The sequence below is a fragment of the Dama dama genome, chromosome 14, assembly GCF_033118175.1.
Source record: "Dama dama isolate Ldn47 chromosome 14, ASM3311817v1, whole genome shotgun sequence".
NCBI lineage: Eukaryota > Metazoa > Chordata > Mammalia > Artiodactyla > Cervidae > Dama > Dama dama.
Genome location: NC_083694.1, coordinates 67,255,726 through 67,276,363, shown reverse-complemented (window position 1 = coordinate 67,276,363; position 20,638 = coordinate 67,255,726). Strand labels below are relative to the sequence as shown.

The following is a 20,638-nucleotide window of genomic DNA, read 5'->3' as shown; positions in this document are numbered from 1 at the left end:
AAAGACAGTTACTTTTAATTCCCCAAAGAACTGGTCTACTGCCTCAATGATATCAAAAGACTGATATGCCCAACTACATTTTCTTTAATAGTTCAGTTAACTTAATATTCAGAAGTTACTACTGAAAAAAGGACATCTTTTTAAAGTAGAAGTTATTTATATAATTATGGGTATATTTATTTTTATATATTGCCATAAACTGAAGTTTGTTAAAATGAAGTAGTTTTGTTAGCTAAATATAAAAATCCTGCCTTACTAAATGTTATTTCATTCAGTAATATTTATAAACTGTCCCTTGCATTTTAGCTAGCCTACTGTGTTGTACAGTTCCTGGAGAAAGATACAACACTAACAGAACCCGTAAGTGTTTTATTTATTTTTATGGTTTTGGTCTATATCATAGCATTTTATTTTAGCTTCCTTTTATACCCTTATAGTTCTACCAAACAGTTGTAGTAACATATTTTATTTTATTTTTTTTGTAGTAACATATATAAATTAAAATCAGGAAAGAAGGAAGAAGGAAAGTGAGGTTAATCTGTATTTAAAGAATGAGAATGGGATGGCAAGTTCTCATGAATTATGTGTCTTGAATAACAAATATAGGTTAAAATTAATATATAGTAGTTAAGATGTGTGATGACAGGCTCAAATGACTACAGTGAAATCTTTTATACATTTACTATCTTCAGTGGTGGTCTTTTTCATCTTCATTCACCTTTTAAAATTAAAACATACTCTAAGGGTTCCAAAACTATTTCCTCGAATTTTGTTTTACCTTTAGAAATAGGATTTTCCCTCTTATTTATGATAAACCATGTGATAGGGATTGAAAATATTTCCTTGTCTTTGGTGACTGAGCTATAATCTTGGAGTAAAGATTATTTACTTTTTCAGCATAGCAATTTAGTCTTAGAATTCTCCTGCTTACTAATTATCTATTAATACAAAGATTCAGGAGAGAATAAAAATGTTACCATGAAAATTGACTGAAGATTCTAGAAAAACAAAAGATAAGTTTAGGGAGAAACAGGAAAGGATAAAAACTTAGAAAACAATGTTTCAACCTTGGTGAAATAAGTATTCTGAGAGAGTGTCTTCTAGGTATTCTAAATCTAAATAGTTAAACTAAGAGTTCTTGACAAATAGCACAGGGCTTGAAGGATTTAAATTATATGATTTTCTTCGTATTAGAACTTTCTGAGGCTAGGGGCACTTGAAAAAATTACATACTTAGTCTTCCTTTGACTTGAGTTTTGTGTGTGTAGAGGAACAAAAGGTATTTTTCCACTTGCTGATATTTAGAGCTTTAGACTTTTTAGATTTGCAGTTCTTTCTGAAATAGCTAAAAACAGTTTTTAAAGACAAATAGGAGAATTAGAAGCCCAGTACTTACATAAAACCACATTAACCTCTAAAGTGGATTAAAAATAGAAATCCATGATAACATATTAGAATTTAGAGAAAGAAAGCCCATAATATGGTTTATGTTTGGTGGCTAATAAACAGATATACATTAAATATGATTAAGTTAATATGGAATGGATTTGGGAGATAGCTGATTTCTTTTTAAAGAGTGAAAGGTTAGGGAGAGGGATTAGGGCCAGACATTTGACTTAGGTGAATTGAGTTAATAGCAATAGGAGCAGCATGAGGAGGTAAAATGTCCAAGTTGACAAAGGAAAATATTTTTCAATTCATTAAGATCTGCAGATAGTAGAGATCTTGCAATTACTACTCTAGGCCATCCTGGTACCAAAATTATGGCCATAGTACTTGGGTTTGAGCCCTAATAATCATTTTCTAGAAGTCTGGCATTCATATCAAAGGTTCCTACAAATTGTAAATAAGTCAGAAGTTTGGCTGGTTTGTTACATTTTTCGTGTTCCTAGATCTTGTATTGAAATTATTTTATTTTCCAAAATGGAAATGACTTTATTGTTACATTCATTTATCAAAGTAATGTGTTGATTCACACAAGACAAATCATAAAGCATAATGTGAAGGAATTCCTTGAAATCTGATCCCCTAAAGATAACCATACAAATTGGTGAATACATTTCTATAAATTTTTTCTGCATGTATATTTATGTGTAAACAGTGGGAAATGCTGACTGGGTTTTTTCACCTCTCAGTATAACATGAATATCTTGCCATATTAGTCTGCTTCATAGTTTCATTGCTAGCATCAAATTCCATTATATGAATTGCCATAACATATTTAATTAATCCTCAATTCATGGACACTTGAGTTATTGGAGTTTTTGTTGTTATAAACATGTTGCTGGGTATGGAGATGTTTTAGTGTGTTGGAATTATTCTTTGTCGTGTCTGTAGTGTTGCTTACAAAAAAATCTTAATGTGTGTATTAAAGTAGCCTCAGAACTGCACACCAGAAAAAGATAAGGTTTACTGTATGTAATATTTTTAATAAACCAAGTTACTGAAATTAAAACCTGTTTCTGGGTCAGAGTATAGTATGTGATGGTGCCTGTTTCCCCACATCAACCAGTATTTTAAATTTTTGCTAATCTGATAGGTATGAAATATTTTAATTGGATTTTTAAAATTATCACAGCCATTCTCTTATAAAGTTATTGGTCATTTATATTTCTGTGTCCTTTGCCTACTTTTAAGCCTTTGCCTGTTGTGTTTTGCAAGTATTTTTTTTTAACCATTTAGAGTTTTCCTTTTAACTTTGAATATACTGTTTTTAATATTTGCCTCTTTAAAGAACTAAAAAAAACTTTTAATGTTGGTAAATCTATTCATCATTATAGCTTCTGGCTTTGGTGTCATGCTAAGTAAAATCCTTCTACCTTTTGAGATTCTAAAAAGACTCTCTAGTATCATGTTCTAGTTATTTTACAGATTTAGTTTTTACATGTAAAAACTTTATTCCATCTATAATGTTTTCTAGGGCTGCCATGACAAATTACCACCATCTTGGTGGTTTAAAATGACAGAAATGTGTTCTCACAGTTCTGAAAGCCAGAGTCCAAAAACAAGGTGTCATCGGGGCTGCGTGCCCTCTGGGCGCTCTGGGGGTCATTCGGTTCCTTGCCCCTTGCAGTGTCTGGTGTCTGCGGGCGCTCCTGGTTTCCGGCTGCATCTCTCCAATATCGTATAAGGATACTCGTCATTTTGGATTTAGGGCCCATCCAGATAACCCAGAATGATTTCACCTTGAGATCCTTAATTATATCTGTAAAGACCCATTTTCCAAATAAGTCACATTCGTAGATTTCATAGAAATTAGGACATGAACATATCTGATTGTGGGCCACCATTCAACCCACCACACTATTGGAAACTGAAATTTTCATGTGACAAGGACAAGAAACTGTATTTGTCTTCTGTTGCTGCATAACAAGTTGTCACAAAGTTCAGTGGCTTGAAACAACAAACATTTATTATTGGATGGTTTCTGTAAGTCAAGAATCCAGGCATGACTTAGCTGGGTCCTCTGTCTCAGGGTCTCTCATAAGACTGCAGTCAAGGTGTTGGCCAGGTAAAGTCTCAGATGAGGGAGGAGCGGCTTCTGAGTTCATGTGATGGTTGCTGGTAGCATCCAGTTCTTCACATGCTGTTGGACTGCTGTTCCTTACTGGGAGTTGGCGAGCAGCCACCCTTAGTTCCTTGGTACTTGGGCGTCTCTGGCTTCCCAGGTGGCGCTAGTGGTAAAGAACCTGCCTGCCAGTGCAGCTGATGTAAGAGTCATGGGTTTGATCTCTGGGTGGGGAAGATCCCCTGGAGGAGGGCACGGCAACCCACTCCAGTATTCTTGCCTGGAGAATCCCGCGGACAGAGGAGCCTGGCGGGTTACAGTCCATGGGGTCACAGAGTCGGACGCGACTGAAGCAACTTAGCATGATGGGCCTCTCCAGCATAGCAACTTGCTCCATCAAAGCTTGCAAGACAAGAAGGCCCAGGAGAGTCTGTTCATAAGGTGGAAGTCACAATCTTTTGCAACTTTCCCATGGAAATGACATTCTGTCCCTTTTGCCACATTCTGTTGGTTAGAAGCAAGTCCCCAGGCCAGTCCACACTTAAGGGAAGGGCTCAACTACACAAGAGAGTGAGTTCAGGAAGTCAGGACCATAGGAGATTCTTTTAGGCGTCTGACTCCTACAGGAGCTACATTTTTTTTCTAACTGGTGACCCACCAGTTCAAGTACCACCAATTCATTGACTAATGTAGCTGTCTTCCAGGAACTGAAAGGCCACCTTTGTCACATATTAAGCCTTGTATATACTTGAGTCTGTCTAGACACTCCTCTATGTCATATCTTTTCTGTCAGTTTCCATGCTAATACCTTAATTGTTTTAATTATTATCTGATTATTATAACTGATATTTTTTAAAGGTATTGATTTTTATATATTTATCTTTGATCACATACTGAATTTGCCTACTCATTTTAGTACTTTTTCAGTTCTTTTACTATTTAAGGGGGGTATATAATTAATATTTATACACTTAGGCAAGTAAGTATAATTCTGGTATTCCTTTCCAACATTATTTATCAAGTTCTTACTGGATCGGCTCCAGAACAGTGTTCTTCCCCAGTTTTAATTTGAATGAGTGTTCATTACTGGACAAGACCAATAACTATAAACTTACTTAAAAGGTTGTCAAAGATTTACCTCTACCAAAAGCACCAGACCCAAATGGTTTACTGCCTATTTCCAGGAATCATTATATAAGTTGATTGCAGATGGTTTCTGATAAATTCTTAGTTCAGGCTTACAAAATTGTTGTCAAAATATACAGTCAGTCAAACAGCTGTTCAAAATCTTCTGAGATGATCATATAGTTTTTTTTTTTTTTCTCATCTCTTTTAACCTATAACTATAAAGAGTTGAATCATTTTGGAATTTCTGGAATAACTTATGGGGTAGATAGTATTATTCTGTTAATATATTGTTATTTTCAGTTTAATACAGATATTTTACAACTGTGTTTACTTGAATTCATGACCTCTTGTCTCGTATTTGGCTTATCAAAACTGTGCTAGCCATGAAATAAATTTGGAAGCTTTCTGGCTTTTTTGGGTGTGCTTCATGATGGTTTAAAAAACGGGAATTATCTGTCCCTTAATTTCTCTGTAAAATAATGTCCATTCTTCATCCCACCAAGTCATTATCTCATACTTAGTAGGAAGTAGCCCTTACTACTATTAAAATTACTTTATTTATGAGTTTAATTGCTAACTATTGTCAGTCTTCCTGCTTTATGAAAATCAGGGACCATCTTCGTCTTATTCATCAGTGTGTCCCTGATTGAGAGCAGTATTTGGTACAAAGGCACTCAACAAGTATCTGTTAAATGGGTAAAAGCCTAAATAAAGCTGAGCAGAGTAAGGGGAGATGCAGAGGTGTTGAATAATACTCTTCTACTTCAGAACGAATATTATCAGTTATTTAAAATTTCTTGAGGTTAGCCAGTTTCATTGCCTAATTCAGCTAAATTTTTCCCTTTTTTGCAGGTGATCAGAGGATTGCTGAAATTTTGGCCAAAAACATGCAGTCAGAAAGAGGTGAGTTTTGTTCAGCAAAAACAGTGCATTTTATTAGAACTTTCAATCTCATGGCTATAAAACCATGCTTCCTTGGGTTGCGGATATCACCACCACTACCTACCAAGTGGGAACTGTTCTGCGGGTATTAGAGACTCTTGGTAGAAGAGCTGTACATTATAGTAAGTTGCATATACTGTCAAGATATTTTTCATCCACTGTTTAATTTGTAGATTAACCTTCTCATTTGTGTTTTCTATATTACCATCATATAATTTGTCATTGTGTTTCTTAAAAGAAAATTTTTTTAACCTAGGTGATGTTTTTAGGAGAAATTGAAGAAATCTTAGATGTCATTGAACCAACACAATTCAAAAAAATTGAAGAGCCCCTTTTTAAGCAGATATCCAAGTGTGTATCCAGTTCTCATTTTCAGGTATGGTGTTTTCAGTGAAGCCATTTATATTTTATATTACTTTTCTTAGTTTTGATGTTTCTGAATGTCTTTTTTAGGTTGCAGAAAGGGCACTGTACTTCTGGAACAATGAATATATTCTTAGTTTGATTGAGGAGAATATTGATAAAATTCTGCCAATTATGTTTGGCAGTTTGTACAAAATCTCCAAAGAACACTGGAATCCGTAAGTGTCTTTTATGTCGATTGTGTCATTTTTGTTTTTCTAACATCTTTGTCATTTGATCTCATAACCCATACATAGGAAACCTATACAGATTTGGAACTCCCAAGGTTAACATCACATGGTTCTATTCTGCAATGAGTTTTATGAAGTGGTACATATATGTGGGTCTGTATGTTTGTTTGTTTGGAGCAGAGAAAGGTTTATTGCAGGGCTAAATGAAAAGAATGGGGTGGCTCATCCTTAAAAACTCTGAACTCCTGCATGTTCTTAATTCCAGTTTAGAATTGCAAACCTAGGGACTGTCTGGTGTGACATTTTGCCAGTATCCAGGTTCACCTCTCAGCTGGCTTAGCCCAGGGAGAAGCAAGTGCTCAAGGTCGTGTCAATGATATTTAGATTGCGTATGTTCTAAATCCTGTAACATCCTTATCCTGTTGTCTACTTTTCTTCTTACAAGTCATAGTAATTGCATCTTTTTCAGTTTCTTTTAATGCTGTTATTCAGGATTTGTGGTAGTAGACTCTAGAGCAGACAGGAAGCTGGCCATAAAATTTTTAGGGTTTAACCCAAGCATGACACAGTGGGAAGGACGTTAAGTTTTGAAATCAGATAGACCATCTCTGCTACCACTGGCTGGGTGACCTTCAACAGATTACTGAACTTCTTGAGCTTCAGCTTATCCTCACTAGTGGACTGACTGAGTCAGTCAGTGTCAGAGCCACCTGAGAGGTGATAGTGTTCGCTTTCCCATCTGTTAGTGGCGTCAGTGACCCAGCACTGGCTTGCTTCACTTTAGGACCATTGTAGCGCTGGTGTACAATGTGCTGAAGACGCTCATGGAGATGAACGGCAAGCTTTTCGACGACCTCACCAGCTCTTACAAAGCTGAGAGACAGAGGTATTTGACATTTTACATTACAAACCTAACTGTGCATTTTAGATTAGTTGAATGTGATTCATTCCATAAGGTATTCTAAGTTAAAATTATGTTTAAAAAGCCACTTACATCAGCCATTACAATTTGAACATCTCAGGTGGTGTTAGTAGTTTAGAACCTGCCCGCCAATGCAGGAGATGCAAGAGACACGAGTTCAGTCCCTGGGTCAGGAAGGACGAAATGGCAACCCACTCCAGTATTCTTACCTGAAGAGAATCCTACGGACAGAGGAGCCTGGAGGACTACAGTCCATAGGGTTGCAAAGAGTCAGACAGACTGAAGCGACTTAGCAAATAAACACTTTATGGGCTTCCCCAGTCGCTCAGGGTAAAGGTTCCACCTGCTAGTGCGTATGAGCAGAGGAGCCGGGCAGGCTGCAGTCCAGGGGGTCGCAAAAAGGTGGACCAAACAAGAACCACAGTAATACTTTAATGTCAAATGTGGGTGAACTCCTGATGGTTAGATTATGGTTTTAATGTGGATCGTAAACTCTGATCTTGTGAGCCTTAGACTGCATCAGTCTTGGTAACATCTACATTGTGAAATACAATTTATACTAAACTTTAAATACTATTATACTCAATTTTATTTTTACATTTATGAGAATTGCTTTTGTCCACATGGGCTTCCATAGTGAGCTTATTCTTTAACTGTTCCTTGCATAATATTTAAACTTAAGGTGGACAATAACTGATGTACCTGAGCCCCTTTATTTCTAATAAGTGTATCACTGATGATGTTTGGAAAAACTGATCTACTTTGACTGTAAGTTCCTAGTCCTGGTTTTCTGGTGTCAAGTAGAGAAGGGATCTCTCTTCTTCAAGGTCATCCTAGTCCATCAATAACTCAATGCATTATTTCTCTTAAATAGCACCTTTCAGGCAAGAATACAAATTACGTAGTTAAGAGCCCTTGGAAGCAGTAGGAAGAAGGAAGAGATGACTGGGATCATATGAAACTTACATTGAAAAATGCGTATTTCACATAACTAAGACTGATCCTTGTATCTCACTATCTGCGTAAATCAGCACTTTTGTCCCCTTAAAGCATATGTAACTGCAGAACTGTAAGCCTGTGGGTTTTTCACACATTTATATAGCCCTTCAGAATAGTTTGGCCCACGTTATTAAAAAATGTTCTCTTTAGAACTAAAATTCAGTATTAATAGTTGAAGCAACATGTTTTGAGTTTTGTGGGGTTTTTTAGAGATTGTTCAGACTAAAGTTTCCATCTGACATGTAAGAGACAAGAGACAGTAAGGCACAGACTGGTTGGTAGCTTAGAGATGGGATGCTGAAGGACGTGGGTCCACCAGGAAACGACTCCAGACCGACTCGTGGCCAGCCCATCAGTCTGTTGGCAAGAGTGGTCGTGACCACTATAGCCCCTGCACGGGGTTTACGTGACTGAGTCCACGTTAAGAGTGCTTTGTCAACCATAAAGCACTAATACAGTGGCCGTGGCGATGGTGATCCATTTCAGTTGGTGCAGGAGATGCACGGACATGGTTAAGTACACTGAGGAGAGTAATGGCAAGTAATGCCGTGCCCTAGGTAAACCTGAGTCTCAAATGCTTTAGGTGGAGGGGTTTGAGTGAAACGTGAGTCAATAGTCTTATTTTCCAGCAAACTGCCAAACAGCATGTTTCTTCAAGCTATGAAATAAGTTTCTAACTACAAAATTCTTGCTTTGTTTACAGGGAGAAAAAGAAGGAATTGGAACGAGAAGAATTATGGAAAAAATTGGAGGAGCTAAAGCTAAAGAAAGCTCTAGAAAAGCAGAACAGTGCTTACAACATGCACAGTATTCTCAGCAATACAAATGATGAATAAAAAAAAAAAGCCTGCCACCTCTGTTGGCTAGGCGGTTTTGTACACTTTTTTGAAATATGTAAAAATTATGAAACAAACCTCATCAGTATAATATAATTAAAAGGCCAATTTTTTTTCTGGCAACTGTAAATGAAAAAAATATATGGACTAAACATAGCCCTGTGCTGTATCATGGCCACAGTATATTGTAACCCTTGCCTAATCATTGATTTGTGTCACTTGTGAAGTTTCACAGAAATGAATGAACTTTATCACCGATGTGATATGAGTGAAATAATTGTGGGCATAGTAAGAACTGTGACTTGAGTTCTGGTTTTGGTTGTGCTGCACACAGGCACGGTAGTCTGCTCTGTGTGTTTTTCCCTTTGATAATGTGCTTTTCACATCGCTGCAGACCTTCGTTACATCCGAGGAAAAAAGACTATTTCCTAAACTAAAACTAAGGTGTAATTCTTATCCTTTCTTTCATCTCTTCCAGAAGTATGATGGAGGGAACTACTTGCCCTAAGCCTTCCTTTTGATATATTACTGTACTCTGGAATTTGAGCAAAAACTTAATTTCCAGGCTTTTAAAAGCACAAATTATAAATAAAAGCTGGGAAAGTAAACCAGGTTTCCGATCAGTCCTTATGAATCTCCCCCTTCATCTGCAACTCCCCAGGGTGATGAGCACAGACGCGTGGAGGCAGCACGGTGAACACCGCCTGCCTCTCAGTCCATTCCTCCTCTTCCTCCCAAAGGCTGAAGGCAGGGCCTTCCCAGTCCTCACAGCCTGCCCTTCTCCGGCCCCTCCTGACAGGGACGGAGGCGTTGAGTCCCACGGTGTGGTGGTGCGGAGCGCGTGTCACTGCCTGGCTGTACTTAAAGGAGATGCAGTAGGCGTCCTCTGTAGGGTTCTGAAAAGGCGGCCAGTAGGAAGCCATGTACGTTTTTACTTGGTCAAGTATTTCTCACATTTTATTATCAGAGTACCATTCCAATCTCTTGCAGTTGTGTGGAAAACTGTTTTGTAATGAAAGATCTTTATTGGGGGATTGAGCAGCATTTAATAAAGTCTATGTTTGTATTTTGCCTTATGTCACCTTTGCTTTTTTCAGCACTGAGACATCCAGAAGCCCCGCCCCCTCCATTCATTCATATGTATGTACAAACATATGTACATACATGTATACAGAGAAAACTTGTAAGGCAAACTGCAAGTTGTATGCCAATTAGAGAATAGGAAGACTGTGTGCCAGAGTTGAGTGTTGCAGCCATTTACCAAAGTTTTCTGTTTTACAGAATTTGTACATAAAATTCTAAATTTGAGGATATCTCTCCATCTCCCTTCATGTCCCTTTATGTTAATAGGATGGGTTTTAACTTACCTTAAATCTGTATACATACATATACAGTGTTAATTAAAACAGACCCAGGAGCAAAACCTCAAAATCTGTAAGTAATGGCACTGTTTTTTATGGGGGCAGGGAGATTGTGGCAGAATCAGAAATTGTTACCAAGCTTTCCACTACTGATACCTGATTCTGCTCTTTCACAACCATAAAAAACTCTAGCACACTATCCCTAGGTCACTGCGAAAGCAACTCGTTCCACTCATTGTGGCCCCAGGAGAAACTTCCTTTCAGGACACGGCTCATATTTTACACTGTTTCCAAGTGGCAGCCTTACTGCAACCATCCAGATCCAGTGTTCCTGCCCAGTGCTCCACGCTAACCAGAGGCCAGCTGGGATTACCGACAGCTGGGGGCAGCACACGTAGAGGAAGAGGGTTCCTACTGCTGAACACCACGGAAGGCAAACCCAGCCTCCCCAGAGGCGAAGGCTGGGTCTGAATGTCTATTTTGTTGGTCTAAGCATATATCCTTTTACTAAGAGCAGCTAGAGCAGGTTTTGGCAGACTGCAGTTAACAGCTGTTAAAGAGCTAGAAACACTCACTTCCGACCAGGTACTCTAAAGCATATTCAAGAGGTTTCTCAACTTCCTAAAATAACAGGAAGTGCAGTTTTAGTATGCTCATTGGAGCCAATTTTGTGAGATACTTAGTCTGAAAATGGTGTATCAACTTTAGAAATACTTTAAAAATACACACACTTGTTTTTCAGTACTGTTAATGTAAGCTTCTATGCTGGACTTTGCCTTACAGAAAGGTGTTACAAGACCTCAGTTAAAGTCCGTATGCCTGCTTCGGTGCCACAGAAAAATGGCACGGAATATTTCCTTACACAAGTTCACTTTTAATAATTCAACCAAAAACCACAGTTTCTTGCTAAGTTAGACATGAGATTAAAATTGAACCCCTCATACATTGGAGTTTTTCTCTTTGAACTACCTAAAACCAAGTTATGAAATTGAAGAAGTGCTACCCAAGTCCTCTCTGGATGCAAAGGGCATGTAAACAGTTTAGAACTCCAAAAAATAATTTCCAAAACCTTAAATCAGTCAATGGCTACCATGTGAAAAATACCCAGACGGTACTCCTTTCAGGCTAGGCTGAAAGCTCTGAGGGTCCATGCTGAGTGTGCCTTTCTCAGATGGGTGGGCTGCAGGACAGCGAGAGTTAACAGCTTATTCATGGGGTTTCACCGCCACTTCCTGCCCACCCTGCACATGGTCATGACGTACCTCGGAGTCCAGGCTAACACTTCCTTTTATTTGGAGGTGGTGGGATAAACGCGTACCGGTGCCTACTGATGTAGCAGATGCGCACACCGGCACACTGATTTCCTTCTGTATTAACCTAACTTTTATTCACCTGTTGATGAGATCATCAAAACACAAAGGAGGGACCTACTATGCACACATGTCCTAGCGCCTCTGCATGTTAATCACACCCAACTCAGACATGCATCCGTCAATATTCTAGCCAGACAGGCAGGTGGCTGCTCAGTCCACAAGTGATCTAATTACTATAGTATCCACAGTAGTTTTAAAAAACAGTCTCATTTAATATTTAACACATGAGAGTATGTCAGAGACTTGCACATGGCACCAGAGATATGAGGGGTTTTCTGTTTCTCGCGAATAGCACACTGGTTCCACACTGTGACCTCCACTGCCGGAGAGTCACCAGTGCGGAGAGAAGAAAGTCACACACCCTTCATTTAAAAAAAATCTCAAGGAGAAGACCTGCGGTCAGAACCTTAATCATCCTGTCGGACCTTAACTATACACCAAACCAAGGAAGAAGGAAGACAGCTTCCACAAACCTTCAGAACATTGGATTCTATCTGAGTCCATCTTCCATTTGACATATTCATGTCATATGTCAAAAAATGTTCACCAATAATTTAAATACTTAAATAACGTTTAGGTCATCCACTGGATCTGTTCCACTGGGCTCTAAGATAGTCTCGTTGGGGGGCCGGGTTAGAAGCTGCAGTGTGACAGGCTAGGCCCCCGGCAAAGCCTGTTTTCTTCAAGTGAGGACTGGATTGCTGGCAGCCTGGTTTACCAAAGTGGAAGTGATGAGAACTTCCATCAACTCGGGCAGTTTCTACGAACAACACCGACAACCTCAGCTTATGTGGTTTGTTGCCTGACCTCTTCTCTTAAGGTATCGTCTCCGAATTTTGATCATCCATTTCACACTCAGTTTGGCAAATTCTGCAGCTTTAAATAATGCCAAGAAGGCTCCACAGAGAAGAGCAATTGTGTTCCAAGGATTGGCGGTGATTATCTGCGAAACGGAAACAAACACAAGTTTCTCAGCTGGCTTCCATTTTTGATTCTCAGTGTTATTGTCAAAGAGCCCCCCAAATTACTGGCACAACAAGAAAAACAACTGGTCTTTAAGACTGCCATAACTTGGGACTTTCCTGGCTATCCAGTGGTTGGGACTCCATGCCTCCACGGCAAGGTGCACGGGTTCGATCTCTGGTCAAGAAACTAAGATTCGGCATGCCACTTGGTGCAGCCAAAAAATTGTTAAATTGCCGTAACTCTACGCTTCGTTCATAGCTCCAGTTTGAGGAGAAAAATACTAGTCCCTCCTGATAATAAAGTGATCCTGAAAGGAAAAAAAAAAGGAATTTTTCAAAAAAGCTCTGCACAAATAAGATAATCAGTGCTGAGTTTTAAATTTCTGGCCTAATTCACAATGCAACCTTGTTTCCAAACAACACTGACGGCCTGCCTGCAGGCCAGGCCCCTCGGACTCACCTGCCCCAGCTGCTTTCCTGAGTCACTCATCTTTCCAGGCCCCTCACAGCTTCCGCTGGCCACTAAGCCAAACCCTCTCAACGTGAGCAGAGAGATTTCTCCCACAATCTCTCCTGGCAGTTCCTCACGGTCTGCAATTACTTCTTTTATGGCTTAGACAGTCCTCTGACCGACTGAAACTCCTTCAAGGCCAAAGTCACGACTTGTATGTCTGAGTTCCCCGCTTGGTCAACACACAGCACTTCGAAGTCCTGGTTCAGCAGGACCGGGCTCATCTATGAAAGCAGTTACTCCACCACCACCATTCAGGATGGCTGTGAAGCTGACGGACGACCTAAGTCAAGGGACCTTGAGCTCAGGGCTTTACGCGGCCCGTAACAGGACTTAAAACACTGAACACAGCAGGTTAGAAAACGCGTGATCACACATTTCCCCTGTGGAACTAAAGGCACTCACTCTTCTGTGTGGCGTCTTTTATACAGGGAGTCCGTGCACACTTATGCGTGCACGGCCCAGCTAGGCCCACGACTTAACAGTGGGGTGGCATCACACACCACGTCACAGAGACCCTCCCGGTCTGAGCCTCAGCTGTACGATGTCTTCCCCCAGCCCACAACCGCATCAAGATACTTTGTGATGATCTTAAAACAACTGGTTATCAGATCCAGGACTGGCTCTGGTGGGTGGCGTCTCAGGAATGTTCTTCTAGCAAAACTGTCCCATTACTCCTCCCCTTTTGAGACGGTGAGTCTAGAATCTGACATTAATTGATGCTCCCTTTAATTTCTGATTAGTACCTTTCCTTTTTTTTTTCCTTTCTGGCCCCACACCACAGGCCATGTGGGATCTTAGTTCCCCGACCAGGGATCAAACCGGCGCCCCTTGCATTGGAAGCATTAACTTAACTACACTGGACTGCCAGGGAAGTCCCCTGAAGAGTACCTTTCTACTCTGACTTATGACAAATAAAAGATTCTTACTCTACAGAGAAGCAATAAAAAAACACCGGCTTCCAACAGCTGTAACTAGATGATTAACTTCGTGCTCTCTACCCCACTCACTCACCACCAATACTCAGTGGCTGCTCTGGGCTAAGCACCTGCTGGACACCAGTTAAATGGTGAACAAAGATGGAGCCCCCGTGTTCACAGGGCAGACAGTCCAGAGCTGAAGTTGAGATTAAACACAAATGAGACACAACACGCATGCCATAAATACAAGCGACAGATCAGCGCTACAGAAGGAGATGAGGACGGCCCGCGAGGGTGAGCCGGAACGGCCCAGGGAGGAAGCTCACGGTCAGGACCTGAGGTAATACTCACGTCCTGGACTTTCTGGATGAAAGGATCTTTCCATTCAAAGACCACGAAGAACAACTGAGCGCTCTTCTCGGCTGCGGGTCTCTGGTCAATGTAGTTAACCACACTGGTCTAGGTACAGAGGAGAGAAAGCAGTGTTACCGCCTGTGTGCCGCCCTGGCCGGGGCTCCGGGGAAGGAAAGGGCAGTTTAGGGGATCCGACACCCCGGCTCCCCTCGCTCCATCTTTTGGAGGCAGAGAGAAAAACCCTCCTCTACACGACGTCCTGAGACTGGTCCCAGAGCCCAGGCTTCAGCTTGGTTCCTATAGTTTCTGAAAGAAACAGGCAGGATCTGGAGTACACAGTAGGTGTTCTGGACTCACCGAAATCTGTAACTAGATGCCTGTGCGTGCTAAGTCACTTCTGTCGTGTCTGACTCTGTGCAACCCCATGGACCGGAGCCCACCCAGGCTCCTCTGTCCCTGGGATTCTCCAGGCAAGAATACTGGAGTGGGTTGCCATGCCCTCCTCTAGGGGATCTTCCCGACCCAGGGATCGAACCTGTGTCTCTTACGTCTCTGGCACTGGCAGGCGGGTTTCTTTACCACTAGCGCCTCCTGGGAAGCCAGATATCTGTACTCCTGATTAAATCATTTTCAAAGTAATGTGTAAGACTCAACTAACAACACAAAAATCTCACATTTCAAAATACTTGACCTGAAGAGCTGAGTGTTACAACCCTTCCAGTCTTCCGGGACAAAGTGCAGCCTCACAGACTGGCCCAGCCAAGCACTCTCTGTAACGGTTAGCAGGCGTGCTTGGTGAGGCCTGGCTACAGCTGCTGCAGAGGCTGGGAGGCGAGATGGAGAGCAGACAGGTCCCGGGGCAGAAGCCTGGCTGTGTCATCATCTACTCTGAGCCCTTCCTTTGCATTCATCGGTTCAGTTCTGTTCAGTTGCTCGGTCGTGTGCGAATCTTTGCGACCCCATGGACTGCAGCACGCCAGGCCTCCCTGTCCATCCCCAACTCCCGGAGTTTACTCAAACTCATGTCCACTGAGTTGGTGATGCCATCCAGCCATCTCATCCTCTGCCGTCCCCTTCTCCCGCCTTCAATCTTTCCCAGCATCAGGGTCTTTTCAAATGAGTCCGCTCTCCTCTGCACTCATAAACAGGACAAAACGCCCATCTCACTGAGCTGTAGCGAGGCTCTCATAAAACAACACACAGGATTTTCAACTTTACAACCTGATATAAAAACATTATGAAAATAATTTTTAAAAAATTTTTGTTGAAAGGAGTGTTCATATCCCCTGCCAAAGACTTCCCGTGCAGACAATGCTAAAAGGCACGCGTGCCTTCCACAGCACACAGGCTCGCAGGGGGCTGGCCCCCTGGTTTCAGATCACAGCTGGAGCTCCCAGGGGAGCCAGGGAGGCCTGTGACGTTCTAACCATAAGGTGGACAAGCCGAGTCTCCTCTCTCAGCTGATTGGGGGGCCAGATAAGAAAAAACTTGTGGAGTTCTTGGCAGAAAAGGGTGGTGTAAAAATCCAGGCGATGACAACCATCTTGCACAACAGAAATATTTTAAGGACCTATTGCCAGGGGGTCGTCACCACCTATGGCAGGAAAGAAAAAAAACTGTCTCTTAAAGACAACTGGCTTCAAGCCTTTCCCAAAGGCCTCCCACCTGGAGAAGTCCTAGGAGCGTGGTGCAGGCAGGGGCAGACCCAGAGAAGGCCCTGAGTACCTGGCTCCCGTCGGCCCATCCGTCAGCTGGAGTGGGTCCTTCTACTTCAACCCGGCCCCTCCCTAACGCTGCCCCTCGGAGTCCAGCCCAAATGGAACTCCTCCATGGGGGAGCAGAGGATGAGAGAACAGAGCGGTCTCCTCCACGCCCCTGCAGGCCCCCAGCCACCGACACACAACACTCGGGATGGTTGGCCCCTGGGCGTGGATGCCGGCGGCAGGACTGAGCCCCGGCAGGGGCTGAGGCCGAGGCAACCCCAGGGTCCCCTCCCTCCACCCTTGCTCCACACCTTTTTCCAAGAACCTCTCCCTCTCCTGCCTGGATCACGGCATACTTCCTGGCTTCAGGTTAGCAGGCTGAAAGCGTTTGGATTACACTTCCCATCAGCAGAGAGTTCTGAGCATGTACCCACCACATTTATCACTCTTACAAGTGACATTACCATTACTGTCCTAACGTTACCTGCATTTTAAAACACTCAAAAAGAAAAAAGAATGAGATTCTTAAAATATAAAAAGAAACTTCTCCTCCTGTGTCCCAATGGGTCACCATGCACCCAACACTTCAGAGGTGACTCACTGTATCTAATCTCTGCGAATAGTCTTTTTTTTTTAATGAAGCTACCAGCTATGAAGGCAGGAGAGAGAGGAGCAGAGCTACACGCCAGCTCAGATCCAGCTGGGCCAGGCACCGCTCTGTGAAACGCTCCAGCGTGTGCGCTCTGAGAGCTGCTGGGACAAAAGCAAAGGGTGTGGAGCAGGCCAGGCCTGCAGAAGGGACACACAGCGAGCCCCCAGCGGCAGGCCCATTCTCTTCCTGGCGAACATCCACTCACCCTTAAGACCCCGGGGCAAAGCTGACCCCTCCGAGAGGCTTCCCTGCACCTGGGATTCAAGGGTGGACCCAGGGCGGTGCGAGGCGAGCCCAGCGCCACCTACCTCCTGCCGGAACTCCACCGCCTCCCGCCCGTCCTCCTTGGTCTCCACCAGAGACATCTTGACCCAGGTCCGGAAGCCCCCCGAGAACTTCCAGCTGGAATAGGCGCTCTCGCAGGCCTGCATGAAGCCGGCCCTGTCTGGGCTTGGAGGGCAGAGAAGGAAGATCCGTGTTAATCAGGCAGGACTCGAACTTGGCCAGACTTAAACTCCAGCCCCTATGGCCAGCCAGCTCCTCTGCTGGTTACCGGCAGGACATGGCCCACCCACTCCTTCCTCACGGCTGGAGGGGGAGCTGTCACCTGCCTCAAGGCCGGAGTGTGGTCCCTGGAGCCCCCAGCAGGAGCCCCCCCCCCCCCAGTCTTCTCCACCACCTGCTCCCAGCAGAGGCCTGCAGACGGGGCTGGACCCCCCAGCACCCTGGAGAACTCAGCTTCAGCAGCCCTTGGGTGCCCTGACTGCCCGTCAGCCTCCCTAAAGGCCCAGAGAGGGGAGGAGGGCTCCCTTGGGAGCTCTCGGCCAGACGAGGCACCTGCAGCGCCTGCCCCAGGGTCACAGAGGAAACCACAGGGCATCGCTGAGAACGCTCAAAGCGGGGCAACAGGGAGGCGCTGGGCAAGGAGGGGACGTGGCCCGCATCCGCAGGGAAGGGCGGGGAGCTCCAGCTGGAAGAAGGCACAGAAGAGGCTGAGGCAGAGGCCCCGAACCCCAGGACGGGGCCGCAGGTGTGAACGGCGGAGGCGGCTCATGGCCGCGTCAGCCCAGGGATGGGGAGGCCTGCCTTCGGCCACGGCTGCCGCTCTGTTTCCTTGAAACTGAGTCACTGCCCCCTCAGGCCCCGCTCCCGCCACCCATGACCACTCTGGGCCCCAGAGGTGGCGCAACGGGGGTGTCCCAAAATGGACAAGAACTTGCACCCTCCTGCTAGAAACGGGTGGCATGCGGGCACCGGGCCCTCCCTTAGGGCCAGCCCCAGCCCCCAGACACCGCGGGAATGCAGCCCAGGGCAGAGGCTGGCCGCCCGGGGCCTCACAGAACCCAGGCAGCTCCAGTCTGTCCTCCGCAGCGCCGTCAGGGAGCGGGGGACCCAAGCGCCCACCCTCTGGGGCGCAGCCAGCTCTGCGTGCAGGGTCAGAACACCCCCCCAGGCTCCACAGACTCGGTCAGGGGCCCTCCGTCAGCCCGACAGCCACCTGACATCCCCAATTCCCGGCACCTGCCCCCGCCCCCAGCCCCCGGATGCACACGGCTAGAGTGAGATCCTTGGGGTCAAGCGGGGTCTGAAGGGCACCTCTGCAGGAACTCCTGGAAGGATGAGAAGAGCAGGTAATCGATGGCGCTGAAGTCCTCACTGCTCTGGTTCAGGCGGAACTGGAGGAAGACCAGCTCCCGCTTCTGCACCTCCCGCGGCCCCTGCACAATCAGGGCGGATTTCTGTAGAGACACAAAGACCAGAGTGCCAACCTGGGGAGCCGGGCACACGTGCCCGCCCACCAAGGCCAGTTCCCCAGCGGACCAGGCCCGGGCAACCCAGGACACAGAAGTCTCCGCCAAGGGAAGGCCCCTGCCCCACCTTGACCTTCCTCTCAGGCCGGGGCAGGACACACCTCACAGGTCCCACCCCGGGGGCGTCACCGGGCCTGGCGGTGCCTCTCGGGGGAGCTCCACTACTCTGCCTGGTGCAGGGAGGGACGTGGGGCCCGGGGCGCAGGTGCCTCCTCTCTAGTTCACGGCCGTGGACGGCAAGAAGCCAGCTGGGGCCGCAGGCAGTAATTGCAGTCAGCTTCTGTCTGCACGGAAACGACTCTCCCTTTGAGCCCTCACTTCACGAATTTCTATAATAGTCAGTTAAACTATAACTACTGTAACAAATACAACTGGCCTGGACAGGTGTGGACCACGAGGACTCCTGGTAAGCATCCCACTCAGAGGGGAGCCAAGAGGAAGGACGGCCAGGGAGCCTTTATCTGCAGCACCGTCCCAGTGGGCACAGGCTGGTACCCAGGAAACTAAGACAACAGGGCATCCGGATAGTGTCTGCACTGTCCTATCCAGCTCTTCCTTAAAATTTCTTACAGTTCTTTTCATTTAAATTAGCTTCCGTTTCCTGGAGTCAGTTCTTTTCGTTCCTCTCCAGCCTTTCGTGCTGTTGGCCTCAGGTCACAGTCTGGGGGCCCTGAATTCTCCATTCTGAGTGTAGGGTCGGGCTGACGAGCGCGGGTCTGGGCTGTGGGCTTCCTTCTAAGCGGGGCTCTTGCAGGCTGGCCCCGGCCTGGGGCTGACGGGGAGGACGCCCCGAGGTAGTGGGCCGTGCGGGCCGGCAGGCCAGGCGCTCCGCGTCCTCGTCTGCCGTGAAGTCCTTTCCCCCAGCGCTCTCCTCCTTGCACTGCAGACGTCCCATCTCCAGTTCTGCTGTTCCTCTCTGCTGGCCCAATGCCCTGGCAGGGACCCCCCACCCCGATCTTATGCAGAGAAGGGCCCCGGGGCATTCTCCCCAGAGCAAACACTGTCCTCAGCGGCCCCACGAGAGCTGCAAGCCGGGCCGGTGGGCCCACAGCCAGGATCCCCCTCTGCCCAACGGGCAGCCCAGCTCTTCATGATGACAAAGAGCTGGGAGTGGGAGGAAAGCCTTCACCACGACAGCGGGGACCCCGTGGCACCTGCTTCCAGGCACGGGCTTTCCCAGGCCCTGCTCCATCGATCTGATCCAACAGGCTGTTTATACTTTACCCCAGTTCCTCAAAATCTCTGGTCCTCCTATCCGTTCTTGGTTGGCGGGGATATTATCGCTATTGTATCTTACGCTATCGTGTGCAGGAGTGGGAATCATTTCAGCAGGATTTTAGGAGGCGGTCTAGAATACATATTAACAAAAAGTCTCAGAGGAATTCTTTCATCTCAAGGTCCACCTGGGGGCTCCGTCATCACCCAAGAGGCAGGTCCTGCTCCATACTCGACATGCGAGCTGCCTCGTCCGGCCAGTCCTTCTGTTCACAGCTTCACCATCTACTGCCCTTTGGGTGCCCCTGGCTCTCCAGAGACACCCACCTGTGGAATTTTGCTCAGAGACGCAAACAAGCATGCCGCTGCCTCCCTTTATGTTTTGGTGCAGAGTTCCTCTGCCTAGAAAGCCTTTCGTTTCCTTCCTCGCTTTGAGCTGGAAAACTTAACGCAGCCCTGTACTTTAGGAAACAAGGATACAGGATGCTAAAGGAGAAGATGTACATATACACAGAATTCCTTCCTTGCCTCCAGAACCCTGGTCGTCCACTTCCCGCTGCGCGGAGCCTTGGTGATGGCAGGGCCGGGGTCCTTGTTCCAGGACCAGCGCTCCTTCTCACACTGGCCCCTGTTACTCCAGAACACGGATTCCCAGGCCCCATCCCCAGGAAGGAACCATGATTCCGGTGGGCCCAAGTGGAACCCGGAATCTGTATTATCAGAAACAGTTCTGGCAGTTCTGTTGAGCACTCAGGTATGGGGCCTGCCTGGCAACATCACACCAGCTCCACTCTGCAGCCCTGCCTCCTTCCATCCAGGACCGGTCTCATCACACTGCTGGGAAT

General features: G+C 45.5%; 2 protein-coding genes across 2 annotated transcripts in view; one reads left to right on the top strand and one right to left on the bottom strand.

Moving 5' to 3' along the window:
* The window catches only part of PPP2R5A (protein phosphatase 2 regulatory subunit B'alpha), a 62,499-nt gene extending 52,500 nt beyond the window's left edge, over positions 1–9,999 (top strand). Inside the window, exons 8-13 of the mRNA XM_061160999.1 lie at positions 307–360; positions 5,489–5,539; positions 5,835–5,954; positions 6,032–6,159; positions 6,956–7,057; positions 8,796–9,999. Of these exons, the coding sequence (XP_061016982.1) occupies positions 307–360; positions 5,489–5,539; positions 5,835–5,954; positions 6,032–6,159; positions 6,956–7,057; positions 8,796–8,928 (588 nt within the window). The 3' untranslated portion in view covers positions 8,929–9,999. The remainder of the gene's footprint in view (positions 1–306; positions 361–5,488; positions 5,540–5,834; positions 5,955–6,031; positions 6,160–6,955; positions 7,058–8,795) is intronic.
* Positions 10,000–11,850: 1,851 nt separating this feature from the next.
* PACC1 (proton activated chloride channel 1) overlaps positions 11,851–20,638 on the bottom strand; it is a 31,820-nt gene continuing 23,032 nt past the window's right edge. The window contains exons 5-8 of the mRNA XM_061161000.1: positions 18,364–18,506; positions 17,076–17,217; positions 14,410–14,517; positions 11,851–12,605 (exon numbers count right to left, since the gene is read on the bottom strand). Of these exons, the coding sequence (XP_061016983.1) occupies positions 12,444–12,605; positions 14,410–14,517; positions 17,076–17,217; positions 18,364–18,506 (555 nt within the window). The 3' untranslated portion in view covers positions 11,851–12,443. The remainder of the gene's footprint in view (positions 12,606–14,409; positions 14,518–17,075; positions 17,218–18,363; positions 18,507–20,638) is intronic.